The 20,894-nt window shown below is 42.5% G+C and overlaps 1 protein-coding gene across 4 annotated transcripts in view; it reads right to left on the bottom strand.

The window, feature by feature from the left end:
• The window catches only part of DNAH5 (dynein axonemal heavy chain 5), a 315,032-nt gene that overhangs the window by 203,436 nt on the left and 90,702 nt on the right, over positions 1 to 20,894 (bottom strand). For 3 of the 4 annotated variants that reach the window (XM_048839609.2, XM_075125448.1, XM_075125449.1), the window contains exons 3-9: positions 19,010 to 19,094; positions 15,667 to 15,830; positions 9,233 to 9,454; positions 8,694 to 8,831; positions 6,313 to 6,489; positions 1,649 to 1,762; positions 583 to 690 (exon numbers count right to left, since the gene is read on the bottom strand). In XM_048839609.2, coding sequence (XP_048695566.2) covers positions 583 to 690; positions 1,649 to 1,762; positions 6,313 to 6,489; positions 8,694 to 8,831; positions 9,233 to 9,454; positions 15,667 to 15,830; positions 19,010 to 19,094 — 1,008 coding nt within the window. The remainder of the gene's footprint in view (positions 1 to 582; positions 691 to 1,648; positions 1,763 to 6,312; positions 6,490 to 8,693; positions 8,832 to 9,232; positions 9,455 to 15,666; positions 15,831 to 19,009; positions 19,095 to 20,894) is intronic. The other variant, XM_075125450.1, reaches the window with a different exon arrangement.

Here is a 20,894-nt window from a genome sequence, read left to right as displayed (position 1 = left end):
AGAACTTTAAATGTGCCAAACGAGGTTGAGGTGACAAAGTGATTTTGCGCCTTGTGAGTGGAGTATAACTAGTTATGTCCCAGATGACTGCACTGGGAGGGAATAAATAAGAGGCATTCTTAAACTGAACTCCTATTTTCATGCAGGAATGAGGAGTGATAGTTAAGAAATGAGCTAAGTTAGCAAAACTGTTTGTATACAGAGTGCAAAATTCACAATTGGCAAAAACAGCTGTAACTCCATGGAAATCAACACAATCACACCTGCTTATGGCCAGAGTGAGTTTAGCCCAGATTGTCTTTCAAAGATTCCCCCCAAGGGCTCAGTGAGTTTTTAAACCCTTGTCATGGTTATTTTCATCATTTACAAGACTTCAGTCTAGATTCTTTTGATCAGCATTTTAATGTAGTCTACATTCAAAGGAGAGTCAAGAATTCTATACATTGAGACAAACGTGGTCTCACTAAATGTCCAGGATCCCTTTGTGTTAGTCTCCCCATGGGATCTTTTAATTAAAAGTAAGCTGGATGTTTTGTACAGAAAGTGATATTGATACAAAGAGAGTATGTTGTGTGCACCCACCTTCACAAACAGTGAGGTTATCTTCTCAGAGGTATTGTAGTAACGTGAAATGCTGTGAATCATTTTTATTGCATTTATGAGACCTGGAATAGCATCTACCATGGACACCTAAAAGGAAACACCATAGGTCTCTCAATGAAATTCACCACTGCCTTGTACTTTGTATGATTTACAAATATGCAGAGAGAGTACAAAGTGTCACCTTTCTAATTTGACAGTCTCTTTTCTACTGTGCATTCCCTTTACTGCATTAGCTAACCTATCTGATAGCCCAACCACTGTGATTAATTTGTCTGATTATTTTGAGAAAAATCTTGCAATTCAGACTCAGACAACAGAGATGCAAAATGGAATCTAGAAGGGACAAATAACTAGGGCCTTGTCTACACAATCTTCCACTGATTTAACTATGCAGTGTTATTGTAGCCGTATTGACCCCACCATATTAGAGAGATAAGGTGGGTACAGTAATATCTTTTATTGGTCCAACTTCTGTTGGTGAGAGAGACAATCGTTCAAGCCTACACACAGCTCTTCTTGGCACAGTCAGGCACTTAGAAGCCTAAATCTCACTAACAGTAATTGGGATTTTTGTCCCCTTAGTGACTAAATCAGATAGGTGTTGCAATGCTGAGCACTGCAATGCCTCAATATCTTTACAAATTCGGGCCATGGTCTTTGACTAAGTAAGTTATAATGAGTAACAAATGAAAAAATAAACCTCCTCAGCCTAGCTTTGGCACAGCTCTGAACACCCAAAATTTATTTTGAAATTAGTAAAAAAAGAGTCAGCATTGCATGTCCTTGGATGTCACAGAAACTGAGGCATTTGTCAGATCTGGCCTGGTATTCCCTAAAGAGGGAACACTCACTACCCAGTAACTTGTTTTTCAGTGACAGCAGACTATAAACCTGTTTGGGGAGCTTGGAACTAGCTGCAGAGATTCTGAGGATGCAACGTACGATTACATGACTTTGAAACCGTCAGTGAAGCCTATGAAATGGAAATTTGCTTTCAGTTCCGCTGCTATATCTTTTCATTCAGGGAGGCAAAAGTTGTACTTACAGGGTCACTGTTGTATAGGGGGTCACAGCATTTTTCCAGAGTGTAGAGATACTTCACGTTGTCTTTGGCTTCATTAGCGGCATCAGTGATGCGAGTGTCCAGCTGTCGCCAGCTCTAAAAGTAAGAAGTAAAAACCAAAAATTATTATTTTAAGAAAAATTGAAACGTGAAAGATATTGTACCAGGTGAGGCTCTTGCCCTCTGTATCACATCAATAATTTCATTACAACCTGCAGCAACAGATAGGCATCTAGTGGAAAATAGACTATAATACTAACTACATTCTATTGTGCTTAGTTACCTATGTATATAATACCCATTAAAGCTAAATTAATTGATCCAGAGAAGAACAGGATTCCCCCTATGCGTAGATATGGCTACATCTACAAAGCACACCACTTTCAGCGTCATGTAGGATACATGCAGCTACACGCTGCAGTGGAAAGCAGGCTGCGCCCACACTGCAGTGTGTAGCTACATGTGTCAGGGAAAGGCTCTAGCAGTGGGGAAGGAGCAAAGAAAGACTTCAGCAGCATCCTAGTTTTGGAGCCTTCCTCCACTGCCAGAGAAGGCTCTGGGCGGCTGGGAAAGACTCCTGCAGCAGGAAGCTGGCAGAACCTTTCCCCACCTCTTTCCTGCTGCAGGGAAAGGCTCCTGCAGTGGGACATTACACTGCTAAACATAGAAGTGTAGATGGGGAGGTGCTGCTTGGACATGCAGAGAGCCACATAGGGTATATATCACCTAAGCAATGCCTCACGGTCTATACTGATATGTACATCCATGCCAGGGGTGCTACTTGTGTACATACTCTACACACCACTGAATAGAGTGTGCAGCATAGAGGTACCTTATCAGTTTGGTGGAGTTCCCAGTTCAGCATCTAACTTGTCTTCACTTCATAGTCTGTTACACCTCACCCAGACAGTTGACATAATAATGTTCGAACAGCAAGTGGCATTGCCAGGGCACATTTTATACACTGTGTTCTATGTATGTATCATGTGATGCCATGAGATAATGAATCTGCATCACTCTCACCAAGACAGGTGAAGTTCTAAAGGCAAAATGATTTTTTTTTAAATTGGGGAACACTTAGTTAACATTCCCCTCAAGCATAGTGGTAAATCCACCCAGATCCCTCTGCAATGCTTGGGAGCCCTGAATTCCAAGAACTTGCAGAAGCTGCTGCTGCTTACAGGTTATGGGCCTGTGGAAGAAACAAAGCACAAGAGAGGGAAGTGATGACCAGCATATGGTAGGGAAAACTACTTTATCCTTTCCCTCATTCAGAAAATGCCAGATGCTAGGGAGCTGGCTGGTGGCAGACTATCAATTTCATATATGATTTCAACACCTGAAGTGGCTACTGGAGCAGCACTTAGATCAACTGCTACCAACACAGGGAAGTAGTGAATGGAAAAAGAAACCTCTTACTGCAAGTTGCAAGTTGGAGAGCAGCATGTGGGTGGGAAGGATAGACACTGGGAGTGAATGTGGTGGAGTTATCAGAAGAGGCAGATTAAGGTTTCCTGGTGCCCTGGGCCAGAGAAAGTGGGGAGGCCTTCCCCAGGCCTTCGGCCTGCGGTCCCACCCCCATCCTGCCCCTTCCTGCCCTCTTCCCTATGGCCCTGCCCCGTTCCATCCTCGGTCTCACCCCATTCCACCCCCTCACTGCGGCCCCGCAACCCCTTTGCTCCTTTCTGTCCCCTCTACTGCAGCCCCAAGACCAGAGAAGCTCTGTCCCCACCCCACAGCCCTGGGGCCAAAGTGTGGAGTGAGAGCTCCCCCAGCCCTGAAGCTGCGGCAGGGAGCAAGAGCTCCTCCAGTGCCAGGGAGGCAGCCAGAGTCCGGGTGCTGGAGCTTCCCTCACCACCCTGTACTTCTGCAGGGGACCAGGGTCGGGGTGCAGTGTTTTTTCCCCACCCTGCCCACCTGGCATTTCTGTCAGGGACTGGGGTCAGGACGTGGGGGCTTCCCCCTCCCCACTCTGGCTGGTGCTTCCTTAGATTTCTGCTGGGGATGGGGCACCCATTTTTCCAGGGCCCCCCATTTGGCCAGGGCCACTGGGCACAGGGCCCATCAGCTCACTGGATAATCCACCACTGGCTATCAGGAACTGGGCTGAGAGGAAGCAAAGTGACACATGATAAAATGGATGTTTTGGATAGGTGGTGAAAGGAAGAGCATCTGGGGAGAGTGACATTTGAGGAGGCTCTCCTGCTTGAAATTCGTGTTTGGGGGGGTCCATGACTATTAAGCCAATTCCTCTACCTGATAGATTTCTGAAGCCATTAGCTATGTGCATCTTATTTAGATAAACAGAAATGCCATCAAGTGGAATGTAAGGAATTGTTTTGCTTGGCCACAATTATGGGGACTATCAATTTTATTTTCTTCAACTACCTGCTGTTCATTCTAATCTGTTTTATGTCATAATCAACTTTTCACTGAAAAGCTTTTACTATTAAATACTGATTTGTGATATGCTCTGTAGATGCAGGCCAATGCTTTATCACCTAATAATAAATATTAAGTCAAATCCCAGTCTTTTCCTCAGTCCCAGTTTAGTGTGTTGAACTTCAAAAAAATATAAGGGGCAATAAAAAGAGTATATAAAATTAGGATTTTGTCCATTAAATATACTGTATATCCTGGGAAACTAATGCTGTATGTAACCTATTTTCAGTCTTTAGTTCTGTTTTAAGTTAGAAGCTTACAAGAAGTGGAAGGTTGGACATATGACCAGGGAAGAGTATAAAAATATTGCTCGGGCATGTAGGAATGAAATCAGGAGGGCCAAATCGCACCTGGAGCTGCAGATAGCGAGAGATGTCAAGAGTAACAAGAAGGGTTTTTTCAGGTATGTTGGCAACAAGAAGAAAGCCGAGGAAAGTGTGGGCCCCTTACTGAATGAGGGAGGCAACCTAGTGACAGAGGATGTGGAAAAAGCTAATGTACTCAATGTTTTTTTTGCCTCTGTTTTCACTAACAAGGTCAGCTCCCAGACTGCTGCGCTGGGCATCACAAAATGGGGAAGAGATGGCCAGCCCTCTGTGGAGATAGAGGTGATTAGGGAGTATTTAGAAAAGCTGGACGTGCACAAGTCCATGGGGCCGGACGAGTTGCATCCGAGAGTGCTGAAGGAATTGGCGGCTGTGATTGCAGAGCCATTGGCCATTATCTTTGAAAACTCGTGGCGAACCGGGGAAGTCCCGGATGACTGGAAAAAGGCTAATGTAGTGCCAATCTTTAAAAAAGGGAAGAAGGAGGATCCTGGGAACTACAGGCCAGTCAGCCTCACCTCAGTCCCTGGAAAAATCATGGAGCAGGTCCTCAAAGAATCAATCCTGAAGCACTTGCATGAGAGGAAAGTGATCAGGAACAGCCAGCATGGATTCACCAAGGGAAGGTCATGCCTGACTAATCTAATCGCCTTTTATGATGAGATTACTGGTTCTGTGGATGAAGGGAAAGTAGTGGATGTATTGTTTCTTGACTTTAGCAAAGCTTTTGACACGGTCTCCCACAGTATTCTTGTCAGCAAGTTAAGGAAGTATGGGCTGGATGAATGCACTATAAGGTGGGTAGAAAGCTGGCTAGATTGTCGGGCTCAACGGGTAGTGATCAATGGCTCCATGTCTAGTTGGCAGCCGGTATCAAGTGGAGTGCCCTAAGGGTCGGTCCTGGGGCTAGTTTTGTTCAATATCTTCATAAATGATCTGGAGGATGGTGTGGATTGCACTCTCAGCAAATTTGCGGATGATACTAAACTGGGAGGAGTGGTAGATACGCTGGAGGGGAGGGATAGGATACAGAAGGACCTAGACAAATTGGAGGATTGGGCCAAAAGAAATCTGATGAGGTACAATAAGGATAAGTGCAGGGTCCTGCACTTAGGATGGAAGAATCCAACGCACCGCTACAGACTAGGGACCGAATGGCTAGGCAGCAGTTCTGCGGAAAAGGACCTAGGGGTGACAGTGGACAAGAAGCTGGATATGAGTCAGCAGTGTGCCCTTGTTGCCAAGAAGGCCAATGGCATTTTGGGATATATAAGTAGGGGCATAGCGAGCAGATCGAGGGACGTGATCGTTCCCCTCTATTCGACATTGGTGAGGCCTCATCTGGAGTACTGTGTCCAGTTTTGGGCCCCACACTACAAGAAGGATGTGGATAAATTGGAGAGGGTCCAGTGAAGGGCAACAAAAATGATTAGGGGTCTAGAACACATGACTTATGAGGAGAGGCTGAGGGAGCTGGGATTGTTTAGCCTGCAGAAGAGAAGAATGAGGGGGGATTTGATAGCTGCTTTCAACTACCTGAAAGGGGGTTCCAAAGAGGATGGCTCTAGACTGTTCGCAATGGTAGCAGATGACAGAACGAGGAGTAATGGTCTCAAGTTGCAGTGGGGGAGGTTTAGATTGGATATTAGGAAAAACTTTTTCACTAAGAGGGTGGTGAAACACTGGAATGCGTTACCTAGGGAGGTGGTAGAATCTCCTTCCTTAGAGGTTTTTAAGGTCAGGCTTGACAAAGCCCTGGCAGGGATGATTTAACTGGGAATTGGTCCTGCTTCGAGCAGGGGGTTGGACTAGATGACCTTCAGGGGTCCCTTCCAACCCTGATATTCTATGATTCTATGATTCTAAGTTAACAGAAACCTTCAGAAGTCTGGATTTAGCAGCAGCAAGTACTCCCAGCACCGCTTTCACATCTGGGCTCTTCAATTGGTCCAAAAGGTAGTTGAATTTAGACAATCGTTTCTTCCAGTGATCCAGTTCTGCTCGTGGCCCCAGGTCATCAGCTTCTTTCCTCAGCTGATCATTTTCAGCAAGGACCTTGAATCACACAGCAATATATCAGTGACTGATATGGAAGTGCTGCTATTTATCTGAATGGATGGTAGCGATATGAAGTCTCCTACTATTACTGACATCCACCTCCTGTTTGCAATGTTGTTATACACCCAGTTTTCTATGGTGGTCCCAGGATATTAGCGAGATAAGGTGGGTGAGGTAATATCTTTTATCAGACCAACTTCTGTTGGTGAAAGAGCTGACAAAGAGCTCTCTGTGTAGCGCAAGCGCTTGTCTCTTTCAACAACAGAAGTTGGTCCGATAAAAGATATTACCTCAAGCACATTGCCTCTCAATTAACTTCCTGTGACAAGTTAGGAGCTAGGCTTCCCCCCCACCATCCTTCTTAAAAAGCCAAACTGACTCGATTTTGCTTAAAACTGTAAATTTGAGTAGAAAATGGCCATTTCTTCAAAAAGCCAGTGTAAAAAATCAAATTAACATATTAAGACTTGGATAGCTAGTAAAAGTGTAACCTTAAGTCTACCTTAGGTCAAGCATTTACCTTAACACACTGAGATCATTACTTTCACTTTATTATCGTCTTTTTAGAAGCTTTGTCATAATCAGTGATGAAACATTCTGATAAATCAAAGAGAAGGGTTTAATAACCAAGTCCATTTGGCACAGGATAGGTGAGGGAAGGAAGCTAATAACATTTCTGCTCCTTTACATCCCATGACTACGTTGTGCTTTCTCCTCTATAGTCTTCATTGCAACTGCAGTACATCAAACTCCCAAAATTAAGTGATGCTATTAACAATTTTAAATTGTTAACTTACGTAAGTTAATGCTTTTTAGTATTAACTCCCCACAGCCTATAATTGAGTCCCAAGAACTGCACCCTTAGACCTCTCTAATCTACCTAGATTTTTACATCACTCACTACAGTGGTATTTGAGTACCCTAGGCTAAAACCTGCTTGCTGTACTAAGTATACAATAGTGACAGCTTTAATAAGCCTATTTTCCTTTTAGCAATGAGTGGTTGCAGTACAAAAATGAGATTTTACAATCTTTTGGCAAAAGGAAAATACCCTGAAACGTTGCCAGCTGTCTTTACTGTGCACCTACATCAAGATCCTTGCATTTCCTTCATGGCTTTTTTTTTTAAAATTAAAGCCACCAGAAGTCAATGCTGGTTTCTTTGTAATTTTGTATTTCATCATTTAGGAGGTCTGAGATGCAAGAATTAATTTCTAATTAAGGAAATCAGTAAGACTTAACATAAGATAAGTTTTATTTCTCATACTAAAAAAATTGCAATCTGCATATATGTCCATTACAGAGCCCTGTTTTCAATGGACTTATATAATTTAACCCTAGATAATATACTTTAATCTACAACACAGAAATTCACAGTTTGGGAATCATTTTTTTTTTAAATCAATTTGGTAGTTTGACTTGGTGCTTGTCTACACGAATACTTAGTTTGCAGCAAGCTGGGATGTAAATCTTCCCCATACTATTATGCGATGCTCTAAGTGTCTGGTGTGGCAGCAGGTTCATTACAAAGTTCCCTAGGGCATTTTTAATCTATCCAGCTTTGAAACAGGAGTAGGCCAGTGTGTACTATGGAAATTTTAGTGTGCAGCAGCAGGATCCCCCCACCCCCATAAACCGGTGCATAGAAGGCTGGAATACGGAAGACTTATACCACAGCTTGATGCAAACTAAGCATTCATGTAGATACAAGCCCTTATCCAAGGACACAGAATATAGTAATTAATACTCAGCAGAATATAGCTTTTAAAAATACGATACTACCGAAGTATAACAATACGAAATAATCAACATGTAGTTCATAAAGGATTCACTCATTATGTTTGTGCCAAAAACAGGTACAATAGATGTATATGTATCAGAGCACTGTTTTGGAGTGGAGAAGCCGAACAAGTGCTGTGCTTTACAAATAAGATCAAGCCCTTAGTAACAGCAAGGAAGCTTACTTCTGAGCATCATGGCTAGCATATACTGTATGCATTGATTTACCAGTTACAGATGGGTTGGAGCTCTGAATAGCATACTGATTAGAGAATTAAGTGCATATGTGGCCACATTCGTAAATACTACTTCTTTCTACCAGTTCTGGGCTTAATGCCACTTGTGTAAACAGGACTAATCCAAGTTTCACTGACATTCATGTCAGAACAGTTGGCAATGTTTCAGATCTGTGCAGCGCATCACCTGTTCAATTTGTTTGATCCATACTTTCATGCAGGCCTCTATTCTTTCTAGAGCTTCTGTGCTGTTAGCAACAGCCAGATAGTCTGAAGGTCCCTTTAGAGTTTTCAAGTCATATGTGTCACACTTTTTCAGATTCACCTAAAAGAGGAAGAATTAAAAATTCAATAAAGACAGTGAGGACAGATACCTCGGGAGTTACCATTTCATTTGAAAAATTATTGCTTTGCCCTCATGAAGAGAGGCCTGCTTTACATGCCCACAGTTACTCTGAAGTTACAACACTGGCCCTCCCTCAACAGCCCAGCCTAAACTCCCTGTGGTGATGTGCAGGCATCAGCAGCCCAGAACCCCCATGGTCCCAGATTCTAGCCCTGCAAGTTCTTACACTGCAGTACATGATGTTGCCTTTCGGCCTGCAGTTTAGAAAAAGCCGTTGAAAGGAATTCTGGGGTGGCCAGCAATGCAAAAAGCACCAGGCCACTTTCTGCAACAACAGCAATGTTAGGTTCATTTTATAGCATACATGCTGACAATCTTACCTTTTCCATCAGACTCTGCTGAGCTCCTGACAAGACACTAACAAATCCCTCAAGGGAACCAAGGAAGTCCTGCCGAATATTAGCTGCTTGCTGAGGACCACCAATCTCACCCCAACCTTGGTTCATAGTCTTGATGACCGGAATGAAGATTTCTGACAGCAAATGGTGCACGCTTTTTAGTAAGCCGCCCTGAGCAGTATCCAGCATATTGAAATTCACTTCCTGAAAGAAGGGATATGATGCATATCAAACTGAAAATAAAGTTGATTTAGATATATGTATGTGACTATATTGGCTAGTCACATTATAGGTGCTTGGAGAATAAGAACTTCAACTCCTGTTTTTTAGCAAAGGTTGCAAGAATCCTAGTCCTGAACAGATTGGCCCTCTTGGGATTGTGGCTCAGTTGAACTGGCTAGCAATGAACATTTCCCTGTTCCAGTTTGTTTACGTGGGGGCAGGCAACTCCTGTCCTCAAAGAAGGGTGAACCAAACATCTTGATGAGGTGGCCCCAAACTTTTTTTGGAGGCATTCATCCAGTATTCCACAAAGACCTAGGCAGAGCCAGAGAGGTCACCATTGGTACACCTGGACTCATTTATTTCCATATTAAACCAAAATAGGTTTTGAGGTCTCAGAATACAATAGTTTTGTCAAGAATATATACACTGAATTTGCCTCTGACAAGGAGTTCGGAGGAAAATGTTCAGACTCCTGGCATGAAAATTTCAAAGGAAAACTTGTTCCCTTCAGTTGACATTTGACATTGATCTCAACTCAAGTAGTATTTTAATTGGGGTAAATTTACAGTGTCCTCGGCATAGTACGTGGTCATTTTAACCACAATTTCTATACTTAAACACTTGAGTAAAATAAGTGTGCAGCATATCACCACCTAACGCAGGGTCAGGTAGATTAAAGCAAGCAGTCCATAGGGGACTAACCACAAATACACTGCTGTTTATACAGGGAAATCCCAGAACCAACAACAAAATTAATATTTGCTATGTCAATTTCAGTGATGGAACATAGGAAAAGTATCTTGAGAGATCCTAAATCTGTCAGATTTTAACATCATAACCAATGCTTTTAATTACTCCTAAATGCAGGTAGCCCATCATATGCTCATCACTCAACTCAATTAAGAGTGAGATTTAAATTTTTTAAACTACCTGAACTAGGGTTACCATATTTGAACAATCAAAAAAGAGGACACTCCACGGGGGAGGTATTTGCTCCTGCCGGGAAAAGCACCAATGGGAGCTGCCAGAGCCGCAGAGCGGGGCTTGCAGGTGCCAGCAGTGTACAGAGAGCCCTCCATCCCCGTCCTCCCCATGACCCAACCATAAGAGCCAGAGGGACCTGCTGGGGGGGCGAGGTGGGGAGTCCTGGCGGTGCTTACCTGGGGCTCCTCCTAGAGTCAGGTCGGGTTGCGGGGGAGCAAGCCCCACCCCCGCAGATCTGATTGGGCAGGAGGGAGCCGGTGCAGCACGCGGAGACCCCCTGCGCCTCTGTGCCTAGGGGCTGCCCACACTGCAGGCTCCTGCCGGCGGGCAGGCACCTAGAGCTGCTCCAGGAAGCGCCGCCAGCCCTGGGACTTTGGTGAGTGTGGTGAGGTGAGTGGTCCCCGATATCGGGACAAAGGGCATCCCGACCGACGTTTCAAAATCCCGGACGTTTTAGATATTTAAAAATTCCTCCCGCATGGCGATTTAAGAACTAAAAAGCCGGACATGTCTGGAAAAATATGGACATATGGTAACCTTACCTAAACCCATCTTCCAAAGCACCTAAGTGACTTAGGAGTGTAAATCCTATTTCAAGTTAATGGAACTTAGGTGTTTTTGATTAATTTATATAGATTCATCTTTTCTTTACCAAATGAAGCTAATGAATGTTTTTCAAAGGGTAACCCAAAGTAAAGCTTTTACAGTGAACTAGCCTAGAGAAGAGCAAGGCAAGGTTGACTGTGACAAGGCCTTATGCAGAGCTCCCTGGGTTACCACCATCTAGGAATTCAAAACTAGCAAACATCTGACTATGACCCCTAGATTAGGAATTATATGGCGAAATGGCAGACATATGCCCCTACTTAAGGATGGAAGCCAAAGCCCTGACCACCTCTCCTGGTGTTATACTTCCATTCTGAAAGATTCCATACCTTTGCTAGTTTATATACCAAATACACACTCAGTGACTGCTTCATCTATAACTGGAATACAGCAACATCTTTGGGGCTGTGTCTATTGTGTATCAGAGTTAAGGCTTTTAGCCCATAGAACTACAGAGTCAAGGATTGAGATACCAAAGCCAAATATTTGATAAAATTTGCCTCTCCTTGCCTATTAGCATCACTTCCATATTTTCCAAAGCAAACTTCAACCATCCTGTATCATCCTAAATGCATCCAACGAAGTGGGTATTCACTCACAAAAGCTCATGCTCCAATACGTCTGTTAGTCTATAAGGTGCCACAGGACTCTTTACCACTTCATCCTGTATCAGTCACCTTGTTATTTCCTGGTTCATTGGAAGAGATTCCAAGAGGCGTTGTTCGGTGACATCAAAAATATTAACAGCACGGGTTGTAATAAAACCGCTGATATTATTGGCAATGATGTGTTTGGGGTACCTTCAGTCAATGCAGAAACTACAGTTAGTTTGCCTCTGAAGTTTTATGAAAATCTAGTTACCAATTTTGTAGTGATGTCCCTGCATCTTTGTCAATGAGTTTCTAGCTCTGTCTCAATGATTTATGCTTTGCAGCTCACTCTTAAGAGTAAAACATACTGCATGTCTAGTACTACGTATGCATAACAGGATACATTAAGAAATTATTTATCATACACCATGCTCTTTTGCTCTATTTTTGATTGTGGCTACTTTCTTGCATGCACTATTAAATAGATAAGAAAAAGCTTTAAAGGGTTAAGCACTACATGCAACTCAAGGGATTGCATTAATACAGGATCTTTCAAGATGGACTAAAAATATTTATGCTGAAAGGATTACAAGAAAATATATTTAACTTAACAGTAAAACACTATATTATAAATCATTAAAAGCAAAAAAATTAAAATTTGTAATGACATATCAGATCTCAATTCAGTATATCCTCAAAAATGACAGATCAGTGCTTTATGCTACGTACAAATATTTACATGTTTTAAAATACTTCAGTATAGGATCTCTGGTTGACAAGCACTTTTAATAGTTTACTAGTTACTCAGGAGCCTCAGGACATGCAAGTGGGAATTGACACAGTATAGATTGAGCATAATAGCATTGAAGAACAAGGACGGAGAGACAGTAATCGACAGAGCAGGGATGGAGGAGGTCTGCAAGGACTTCTATACAGAACTGTTCCAATCAAGAATCGACATCCCTCTCCCAACACTCCAAGAGTCAGAAGAACGCGTCCCCCCAGTAATCGTCAGCGAAGTCCGAAGCGCACTATAACAGATGAAGAAGGGAAAAGCTCCAGGCAAAGATGGAATAATGTCAGAAATTATTTCTGCAGGAGGCGAAAAGCTTTGGAAGGCCCTCACTTTAAGATTTAGTCGATATCTTGAAGAAGGAAAAATACCATCAAGCTGGAAGGAGTCGAATACCACCTTGCTGCACAAGAAGGGTGATTGAGAAAATCTTAAGAACTACCACCCTACATGCCTGCTCTCTCACATCTACAAGCTCTTTACAAAGGTGATAATGAACCGACTCTCGCAGAGTCGGGATGAACAGCCACCGAGAGAGCAGGCAGGGTTTTGAAGAAATTTCAGCATGATTGACCATATATTTACCCGTAGCCAGCTCCTAGAAAGAGCGAGGGAATACAAACTCCCGCTGTGCATTGCTTTCATCGACTATGAAAAGGCCTTCGATAGCATCGAGTTTAATGCAATGTTAAAGGGGCTCGCAGAGCAGGGCATTAACACGCAGTATATCAGTTTGTTGAAAGAAGCGAATACTGGATGTACAACAAACATTACTCTCCTCAAAACTCCCCTCCGCATCCCAATCAAGAAAGGCGTAAAGCAAGGAGATCCGATTTCACCGAAACTATTCGCCTCTAAATGAACAAGATCAATTGGAGGAGTGGTGTCAACATAAATGGAGAACGATTATCCCATCTCAGATTCGCGAATGACATCATACTAATTGCCGAAAGTACCAACCAAGCAGTGCATGCTACGAAGACTCGACAAGAAAAGCAGTCAGATTGGCCTGAAAATGAACTGCTGCAAAACGAAATACATGCGATCAGATGTCTTACGAAAAGCCCGAATAACGGTAACAGGAGAAGAAATCGAAGAAGTGGAACAGTACATATATTTGGGCCAAGAAGTTAATATGTGCCAAGACCTGAACGGAGAACTCTCGCGAAGGATTCGGGCAGGATGGTATGCATTTAATTCCATCAAGGACATCCTCAAAGGAAAAATCGACAAGACCGCACATACAAATATCTTCAATTCAACAGTGCTGCAGGCCATGCTGTATGGCAGTGAAACGTGGGCACTGATGAAGAGAGAAGAACAGCAGCTGTCGGTAGCTGAAAGGGCAATGGAACGAGCTATGTTAGGAATTTCCCTTCTGGATAGCATCCCAAATGAAATGATCAGAGAACGCAGCAGTGTGAAAGATATTGTCGTGGAAAGCAGACATAATAAGATGCAATGGGCGGGCCACACAGCACGGCTCATGGACAATAGGTGGACTGCAACCATTGCTGAGTGGTACCCGCGAGAACAGAAAAAAACACCCTGTCAGCCTCCAAGAAGATGGGAAGATGACATTGTAAATGTTTCGGACGAACACGGAGAAGAAAGGCAAGAGTGCGAGAAGAATGGTGGACGTGTTGTGATCGGCGCAGTCGTAACGACAGCTGAAGACTGATCAATCCAGGTGATCCAGGTGACTAGTTACCTTAATAGTTTTCTGCAACATCACCAACTCTGTTCCCCATTTAGATTCTCACACACTAGAATGCTAACATAATCTCTGGTATCAGAGACCCAAGCTATCAAGAGTCTTCATGTTTAGATATTGTGGCAGAGGTCTGATCTTGTCCCCGTGGGTCCCGCGCGTCCAGGTGGTTTATGCGAGCTTCAGAGGCTCACTGTGACCCTCCAGGTAGCCCTTCTCTCTCTAGGGCCAGTGTTACAGTCTACTGAGCCCTTTTCATCATAAGCCAGCAAGGAGGTTTGTGAAAGAACTCCCACGGGCTTATTCCCGAGCAGTTTAGCCTCCTGTCCTTAGAGGGGCCTGTCTTCTCCTCCCAGGAAGTGTTTCTGTAGTGTTGGGTTGCGGGGCACCCGGGCCTGCCCTCTACTCCAGGTTCCAGCCCAGGGACCCTAATGGCAGCAGCTGTTGGCAGCCGACCTTTCATTGCCAGAGTTGCTACATTTCCCTAGGCCACTTCCCCACAGCTCTCCCGCTTCTCTCTCTTAACATCTTCTTCACCCTTACCTTAATGCTCCCTTTCCAGTGGCTTGAGGGTGTCTTCATTATCCAGCCCTTCAGCCGCACTTCCTTTCCTCTGGCTCCGTTCGGCCTGACCAGAGTGAGCCCTTTTATAGTATCAGAGGGGCCTTAATTAGAGTCAGGTATTTGCATTAGCTTAACAGCCTCACCTGACTCTTTGCAGGTTAATTGGAGCCATGTGTCCACCCTAGCCTGGAGCAGCCCATGCTCTGTTCAGTCAGGGAACAGAAAACTGCTTATCCAGTGGCCGGTATATCTGCCTTCTACTACTCTGCTGTACCCAACTGGCCTGGGTCTATCACAACATGCATTCCTAATTGTCGAAGGATCACGAGATGAACTGGGTCCATTTTGGTCACCTCAGATTATGCCAGAGTTAAATATTTAATCAGGTAACCTTTTATATTTGAGTACATATATTTTGATTTTCATTGTGTTCTTTGTGCAAAACTTTTGATTCGATCATACAGACAAGCATGAGATAATTTTCACTGCAAATCCGCAAGACTAATGTGTGGAACTGCTGGTTGTAAAAACAAAACGTGACACCTACATAAAGTTCAAGCTTCAGCATCACAGTGCCACTGTTTGGCACAGTCTTTGGTGTAGTCAATAAATCATCACTGGAAATGCCGCTGTTTGTTTTCTTAGACCCTGACACAAATTTTCCCTTTTTGCTCCCCACTTTTCAAATCTTATGTTCACTAAATGCGCTTGAAGTTGGTGCCACTGAGTGCTACAAGCACAATTGTTTGTGACAGACAAACTATGCCACATTTCCTTAGTTAACTCTTCCTTCAGTGGAAAACACAACAATATTCCCTTTTTGGAGCTCTACTCAGTTAACTGTACCAAGAGGTCTCAAATTACAAGCTGCTATGATGCACCATAGAAACTGAATTGAATTTAACTCTCTTATACTAACATCCAGCATTAACCTTTATCTTACCCGATGGATATTCTCTGCAGTGATGGTTTTGGAAGGACTAGATTTAATGAAGAATACGCATACACCGGTTAGAGCAACATCTATTCCCTCTGTCACAAACACTTTAGGTTTCTTGCTTCTTGCTGAGTGAGGACTGGGTCTTGTGCCTGGTAGGCCAAAATGTCCTATAGTTTATATGAAAAAAAAAATAGAGTTAGCAATAGCTATGGTAAGATATTCCTTCTAGAAGAAGGAAAGCACTAGCTCAACTTTTTTCATACCTAGTATAGGAGATGCTCCTAAACTGAACTGGGAACAAAAGTTTGTGAAGGGGAGACTGGGGTCTACACCTGGTTTTAAAAAAAAAACAACAATGTTGTGTAAACTTTCACTAAAAATGGGAACAAAATATTTGAAGTTTTAACATGGAAAAATGCCTCAAATTCAGCATGAAAATTTTCATTTGGATACAGTTTTTGAAAAGTTAGTTTTGGTTTTCAGGGGACGGACAGATGGGGATGGACACACACATTTTCCTCTGGTGAAGCGTACCACGAAGTAAAGACGAAAACAGAGGGTGAAAGGAAACCAAACATATAGCTTTCCCACCATCCCAAAGAAAAACAGGTCAAAATTGTTTGGTTCAAAACAAATATTTTGGTTTTGAAATGAGCAAAAAGGTGAAATATGGATATTTGTTATCTTTAAAAAATATTTTTCTTTGAAGTGAGAAAGAACTGTGGCCAGCTTTATTAAGTTATACTGTTATGTTTTAAGGTGTGAGGGACAATACCGCGACTAGGAAGAGGAAAGCAAAGCTACCAAGTGCTGAGAAACTCAGTTCTGCCAATAGTATCCATTAGGGACATCTATATGTCCAACTATCCAGTAGTAGCAGTAGTAGAGATTGAGTCTAATTTGTTAGTCTCTAAAGTGTCACAAGTACTCCTTTTCTTTTCTCATTTGTTTATTTCTTATGCACGTGAATAGTTACTAAGTAATAAGTAATATTGCTTGTACTGGGCAAGGTTACCTCAGATTAAGGGATACAATATTGTGCCAGCAAAAGGCTAAAAAGAAGTTTGCAGAAAATTTTTAAAGGTAATTAAGTCAGAGTTAAGAACAATGAGAGATGGCCAGTGAGACCACCAAGGTGGCACAGCAATGAGTCAGAGTTAAGCAGAATACAGGGCAGTTAAGTTACCTTTCTTTGGGGTAAAGACCTGCACCGTATGGTTACCCTTTACAAGCAGTGAATGTGAGGAATTGTTTGAAAGATATCCCAATAAGATGGTGATTTGAGAGTGTTAATAATGAGCTAGAGCTTAAACAAGCATCTGAATAATACGATCACACTTCCATCCTGAAGTTTGGCCAAGATCATAAAGCAACAACTTTGTGTTTATTAATGGAAACTAGAAGTACTGCTAGCAAGTGATTGGGGTGGGAGAGGAAAAACTATTACATTTTTATAGTTTAACTTTAGGTTATAAATTAACTTCATCTACCCCTTTTCCCAGTTCATTTGCAAAGTAAATGTCAAAAACCTAAGGGCCTCATTACAATACAAATTAAACCATACAGTTAGGTTAGTAGTTATTTTTTTGCCCTCAAGATACTCAAAGCAAAACTTTTATTGTGCCTTGTCACTCAAGAACTTAATGATCCTTTTTCAGCAACATACCAACATCAGGTCAATAAGCCTGGGAAAAAGGAGGTCATTCATTCAATATGCATGGGTAATTTCTCTAGTCTTCAGACGGTGTAATGTGATCATATTTGTGAGCCACGAGAAAGAAAAAATAATTACTAAAGGTCAGTAAAGTTTTTATCTACTTGAGTAGATAAAAAAATAATTTGTGAAGACACACATGTGTATAAATATATTTGTGCATATGTCAAAGCCAAATGGTATACAGTTGCTTTCAGGCTACACTGAAAGTAGTTAATTTTACCTAATTATAATAGTGCCTCAAGACATGTTTAAGACAAAAAAGAGAACCTGATCTTTTAACCTTTCTCCCACTCCCTGAGTTGATTTGCAAGACTGAGATTTTTCTTTCTATCTTCACTTAGTTTTTAATAGATACTTCCAAGGCTCCCAGTTTCTAGGGATTTAGGCTTTTAAAGAACAAATGGTATCTGAGTTTCTCCTCATTTTCTATTAGTACTAAGTTTTAATGACATTCACAATGCATTCAGAAATAATTTTGTTAATTTGCATCATTAATTGCTTGCCTAATAGACTTTACAGCAAGAGAGAGAGCAGAACTTTAACATTCCCTCTACATTTTGATTAATGGACTTTTTTGTAAGCTGTATTTTGAGCAGAGGGAAAAGTTGACTATTATTGCATGACATGATGGTGCAAGACTGAGTACGCACAACATTCTGTTATTCAAGATATTACTGATTAAAAATTTCATGCTCCTTACCTCATACATTTCCTGCCAAAAATCAGACTGGTGAACTATAAGAATTTCTGGAGGTAGATTACAGATTTTAAAACAGGAACTATTTCTTCTGATATAAAAGGTGTAATCTTTCCCACAGTTTTTGCTATAGGCAGTGGCCTGGTAAGAAGCCCAATATGACTCCCCTGTAGTAGCCAGGAGAGTAAAGCAAGCTGCTGGGCTTCTTACCAGGATGTAGCCACCAAATAGCATAGGGTATGCCATTGGGTTCCCTTCCTCTTTTTTGGTATTGCTCTTTGCTAGTAACTGTCACAGATTTTGAAGCTGCCCTATAATATTCTCCTTTCTTCTCTCATTACCCATCAGATGTTTTCACTTCCCTCTTTGCCATTTGTTAGCTCCTCCCTCTTTTCATCAACCTAGTTCCATCCCTCAGTACCTCCTCTATATTCAGTCAATCCATTCCTCTCCTCTACAACATCCACCCTACTTCAAAATTTAATCTTCTAGCTCCATGTGTAAGTTACACCAGGTGTAACTCTGTCAGTCACTGGCACAGGGGTGTAAGGCAACCTGACTGAGGTTCAGAGTGACTTATGTCACTTTAAGCTGGTGCATTCAGGAGAATCACTCTTCTAAATTATTTCCATCCCTCCTGCAAATGCTTCACTTTTGAACGTAATTCAGTTTATCTACTCTGTTTAAGGTTACACAGACACCATATGACAGAGCATCATCAGGGTTAGTTTACTGAATATGTGCAATAAATTCTGTGAATGCCAAGGATGTAAGTGGAGAGAAATTAGAAGCATGTGACTGAACAAGATTTCAGGTACCTTGATCCTCACTTTATTTAAATTGGAAAATAGCTATGTTTACATATCACCTAGCACAACTTGGGATGCAGCATGTTATAGTAAAGCAAATAATACTACTGCAAGTTACTTAACCAGTTTCAGGTGTCTCCACATCTTGATAGTAGAACATGATATGACGAAATCCTTCAATGGCCAAGAACTTATTGATGCGCTCAATCTGTTAAAAGGTTAGGTTAGATCATTTACATACTTTTCCTAGTTATTTACTAGATAGCTTACCAGCATTCACAAAACCAAGCCTTAAGTACATGCATTTTAGCATCGTTGTTAAATATGAAAGTTAAGCCATCATGTAAGGCCCAATTCTGCCGCTTTTATTGAAGTTGAGTTGCTTCTACCCCTGCCAATAAATCTACTTAATTTAATGGGGTTACTCAAATTGGTAATTACTGTGTAACATGAGGAAAAGTAGTAGGATCAGGCCCTTCTTTACTTCAGCCATTTACTGTATATTGTGATCATAGTTACAAAAGTTGAGTTCACTGTACATGGCTTCAATTAAGGCAAAAATGTACAGAGAGCTCTTACTCTGTTTCTCCACCACCAGTTTCAAAGGGTGAACTACACTGACTGGCTAAAAATTAGCAAAGTGTAGCTGCTGTTACGAAGCAGCATCGCATGAGAAGTCTGTATTCCAACAGCTTTTTGGATGCAGCCATGTTCAAGCCTCAAGGGAATTTCACAGCTATGTTCAGATTTAAGACTACCAAGAATGCCCTACTCCTCTAGCTTCCTTGAGCTACATCTTTGGGATGTTCAGCCTTAGGTAACTGTCCCATAGACCCTTTAGGGCTGTATAAAAGGTAATCAAGCCTGTATAAAAGGCTGTATAAAAGGTTATCTTTGAAAACTCGTGGCGAACCGGGGAAGTCCCGGATGACTGGAAAAAGGCTAATGTAGTGCCAATCTTTAAAAAAGGGAAGAAGGAGGATCCTGGGAACTACAGGCCAGTCAGCCTCACCTCAGTCCCTGGAAAAATCATGGAGCAGGTCCTCAAAGAATCAATCCTGAAGCACTTGCATGAGAGGAAGGTGATCAGGAACAGCCAGCATGGATTCACCAAGGGAAGGTCATGCCTGACTAATCTAATCGCCTTTTATGATGAGATTACTGGTTCTGTGGATGAAGGGAAAGCAGTGGATGTATTGTTTCTTGACTTTAGCAAAGCTTTTGACACGGTCTCCCACAGTATTCTTGTCAGCAAGTTAAGGAAGTATGGGCTGGATGAATGCACTATAAGGTGGGTAGAAAGCTGGCTAGATTGTCGGGCTCAACGGGTAGTGATCAATGGCTCCGTGTCTTGTTGGCAGCCGGTATCAAGTGGAGTGCCCTAAGGGTCGGTCCTGGGGCCGGTTTTGTTCAATATCTTCATAAATGATCTGGAGGATGGTGTGGATTGCACTCTCAGCAAATTTGCGGATGATACTAAACTGGGAGGAGTGGTAGATACGCTGGAGGGGAGGGATAGGATACAGAAGGACCTAGACAAATTGGAGGATTGGGCCAAAAGAAATCTGATGAGGTTCAATAAGGATAAGTGCAGGGTCCTGCACTTAGGATGGAAGAATCCAATGCACCGCTACAGACTAGGGATCGAATGGCTAGGCAGCAGTTCTGCGGAAAAGGACCTAGGGGTGACAGTGGACAAGAAGCTGGATATGAGTCAGCAGTGTGCCCTTGTTGCCAAGAAGGCCAATGGCATTTTGGGATGTATAAGTAGGGGCATAGCGAGCAGATCGAGGGACGTGATCGTTCCCCTCTATTCGACATTGGTGAGGCCTCATCTGGAGTACTGTGTCCAGTTTTGGGCCCCACACTACAAGGATGTGGATAAATTGGAGAGGGTCCAGCGAAGGGCAACAAAAATGATTAGGGGTCTAGAACACATGACTTATGAGGAGAGGCTGAGGGAGCTGGGATTGTTTAGCCTGCAGAAGAGAAGAATGAGGGGGATTTG

This window comes from Caretta caretta, chromosome 2 (genome assembly GCF_965140235.1).
Source record: "Caretta caretta isolate rCarCar2 chromosome 2, rCarCar1.hap1, whole genome shotgun sequence".
Lineage (NCBI taxonomy): Eukaryota > Metazoa > Chordata > Testudines > Cheloniidae > Caretta > Caretta caretta.
The sequence above is the reverse complement of the archived record's forward strand: the minus strand, read 5'-3'. Positions and strand labels throughout refer to the sequence as shown.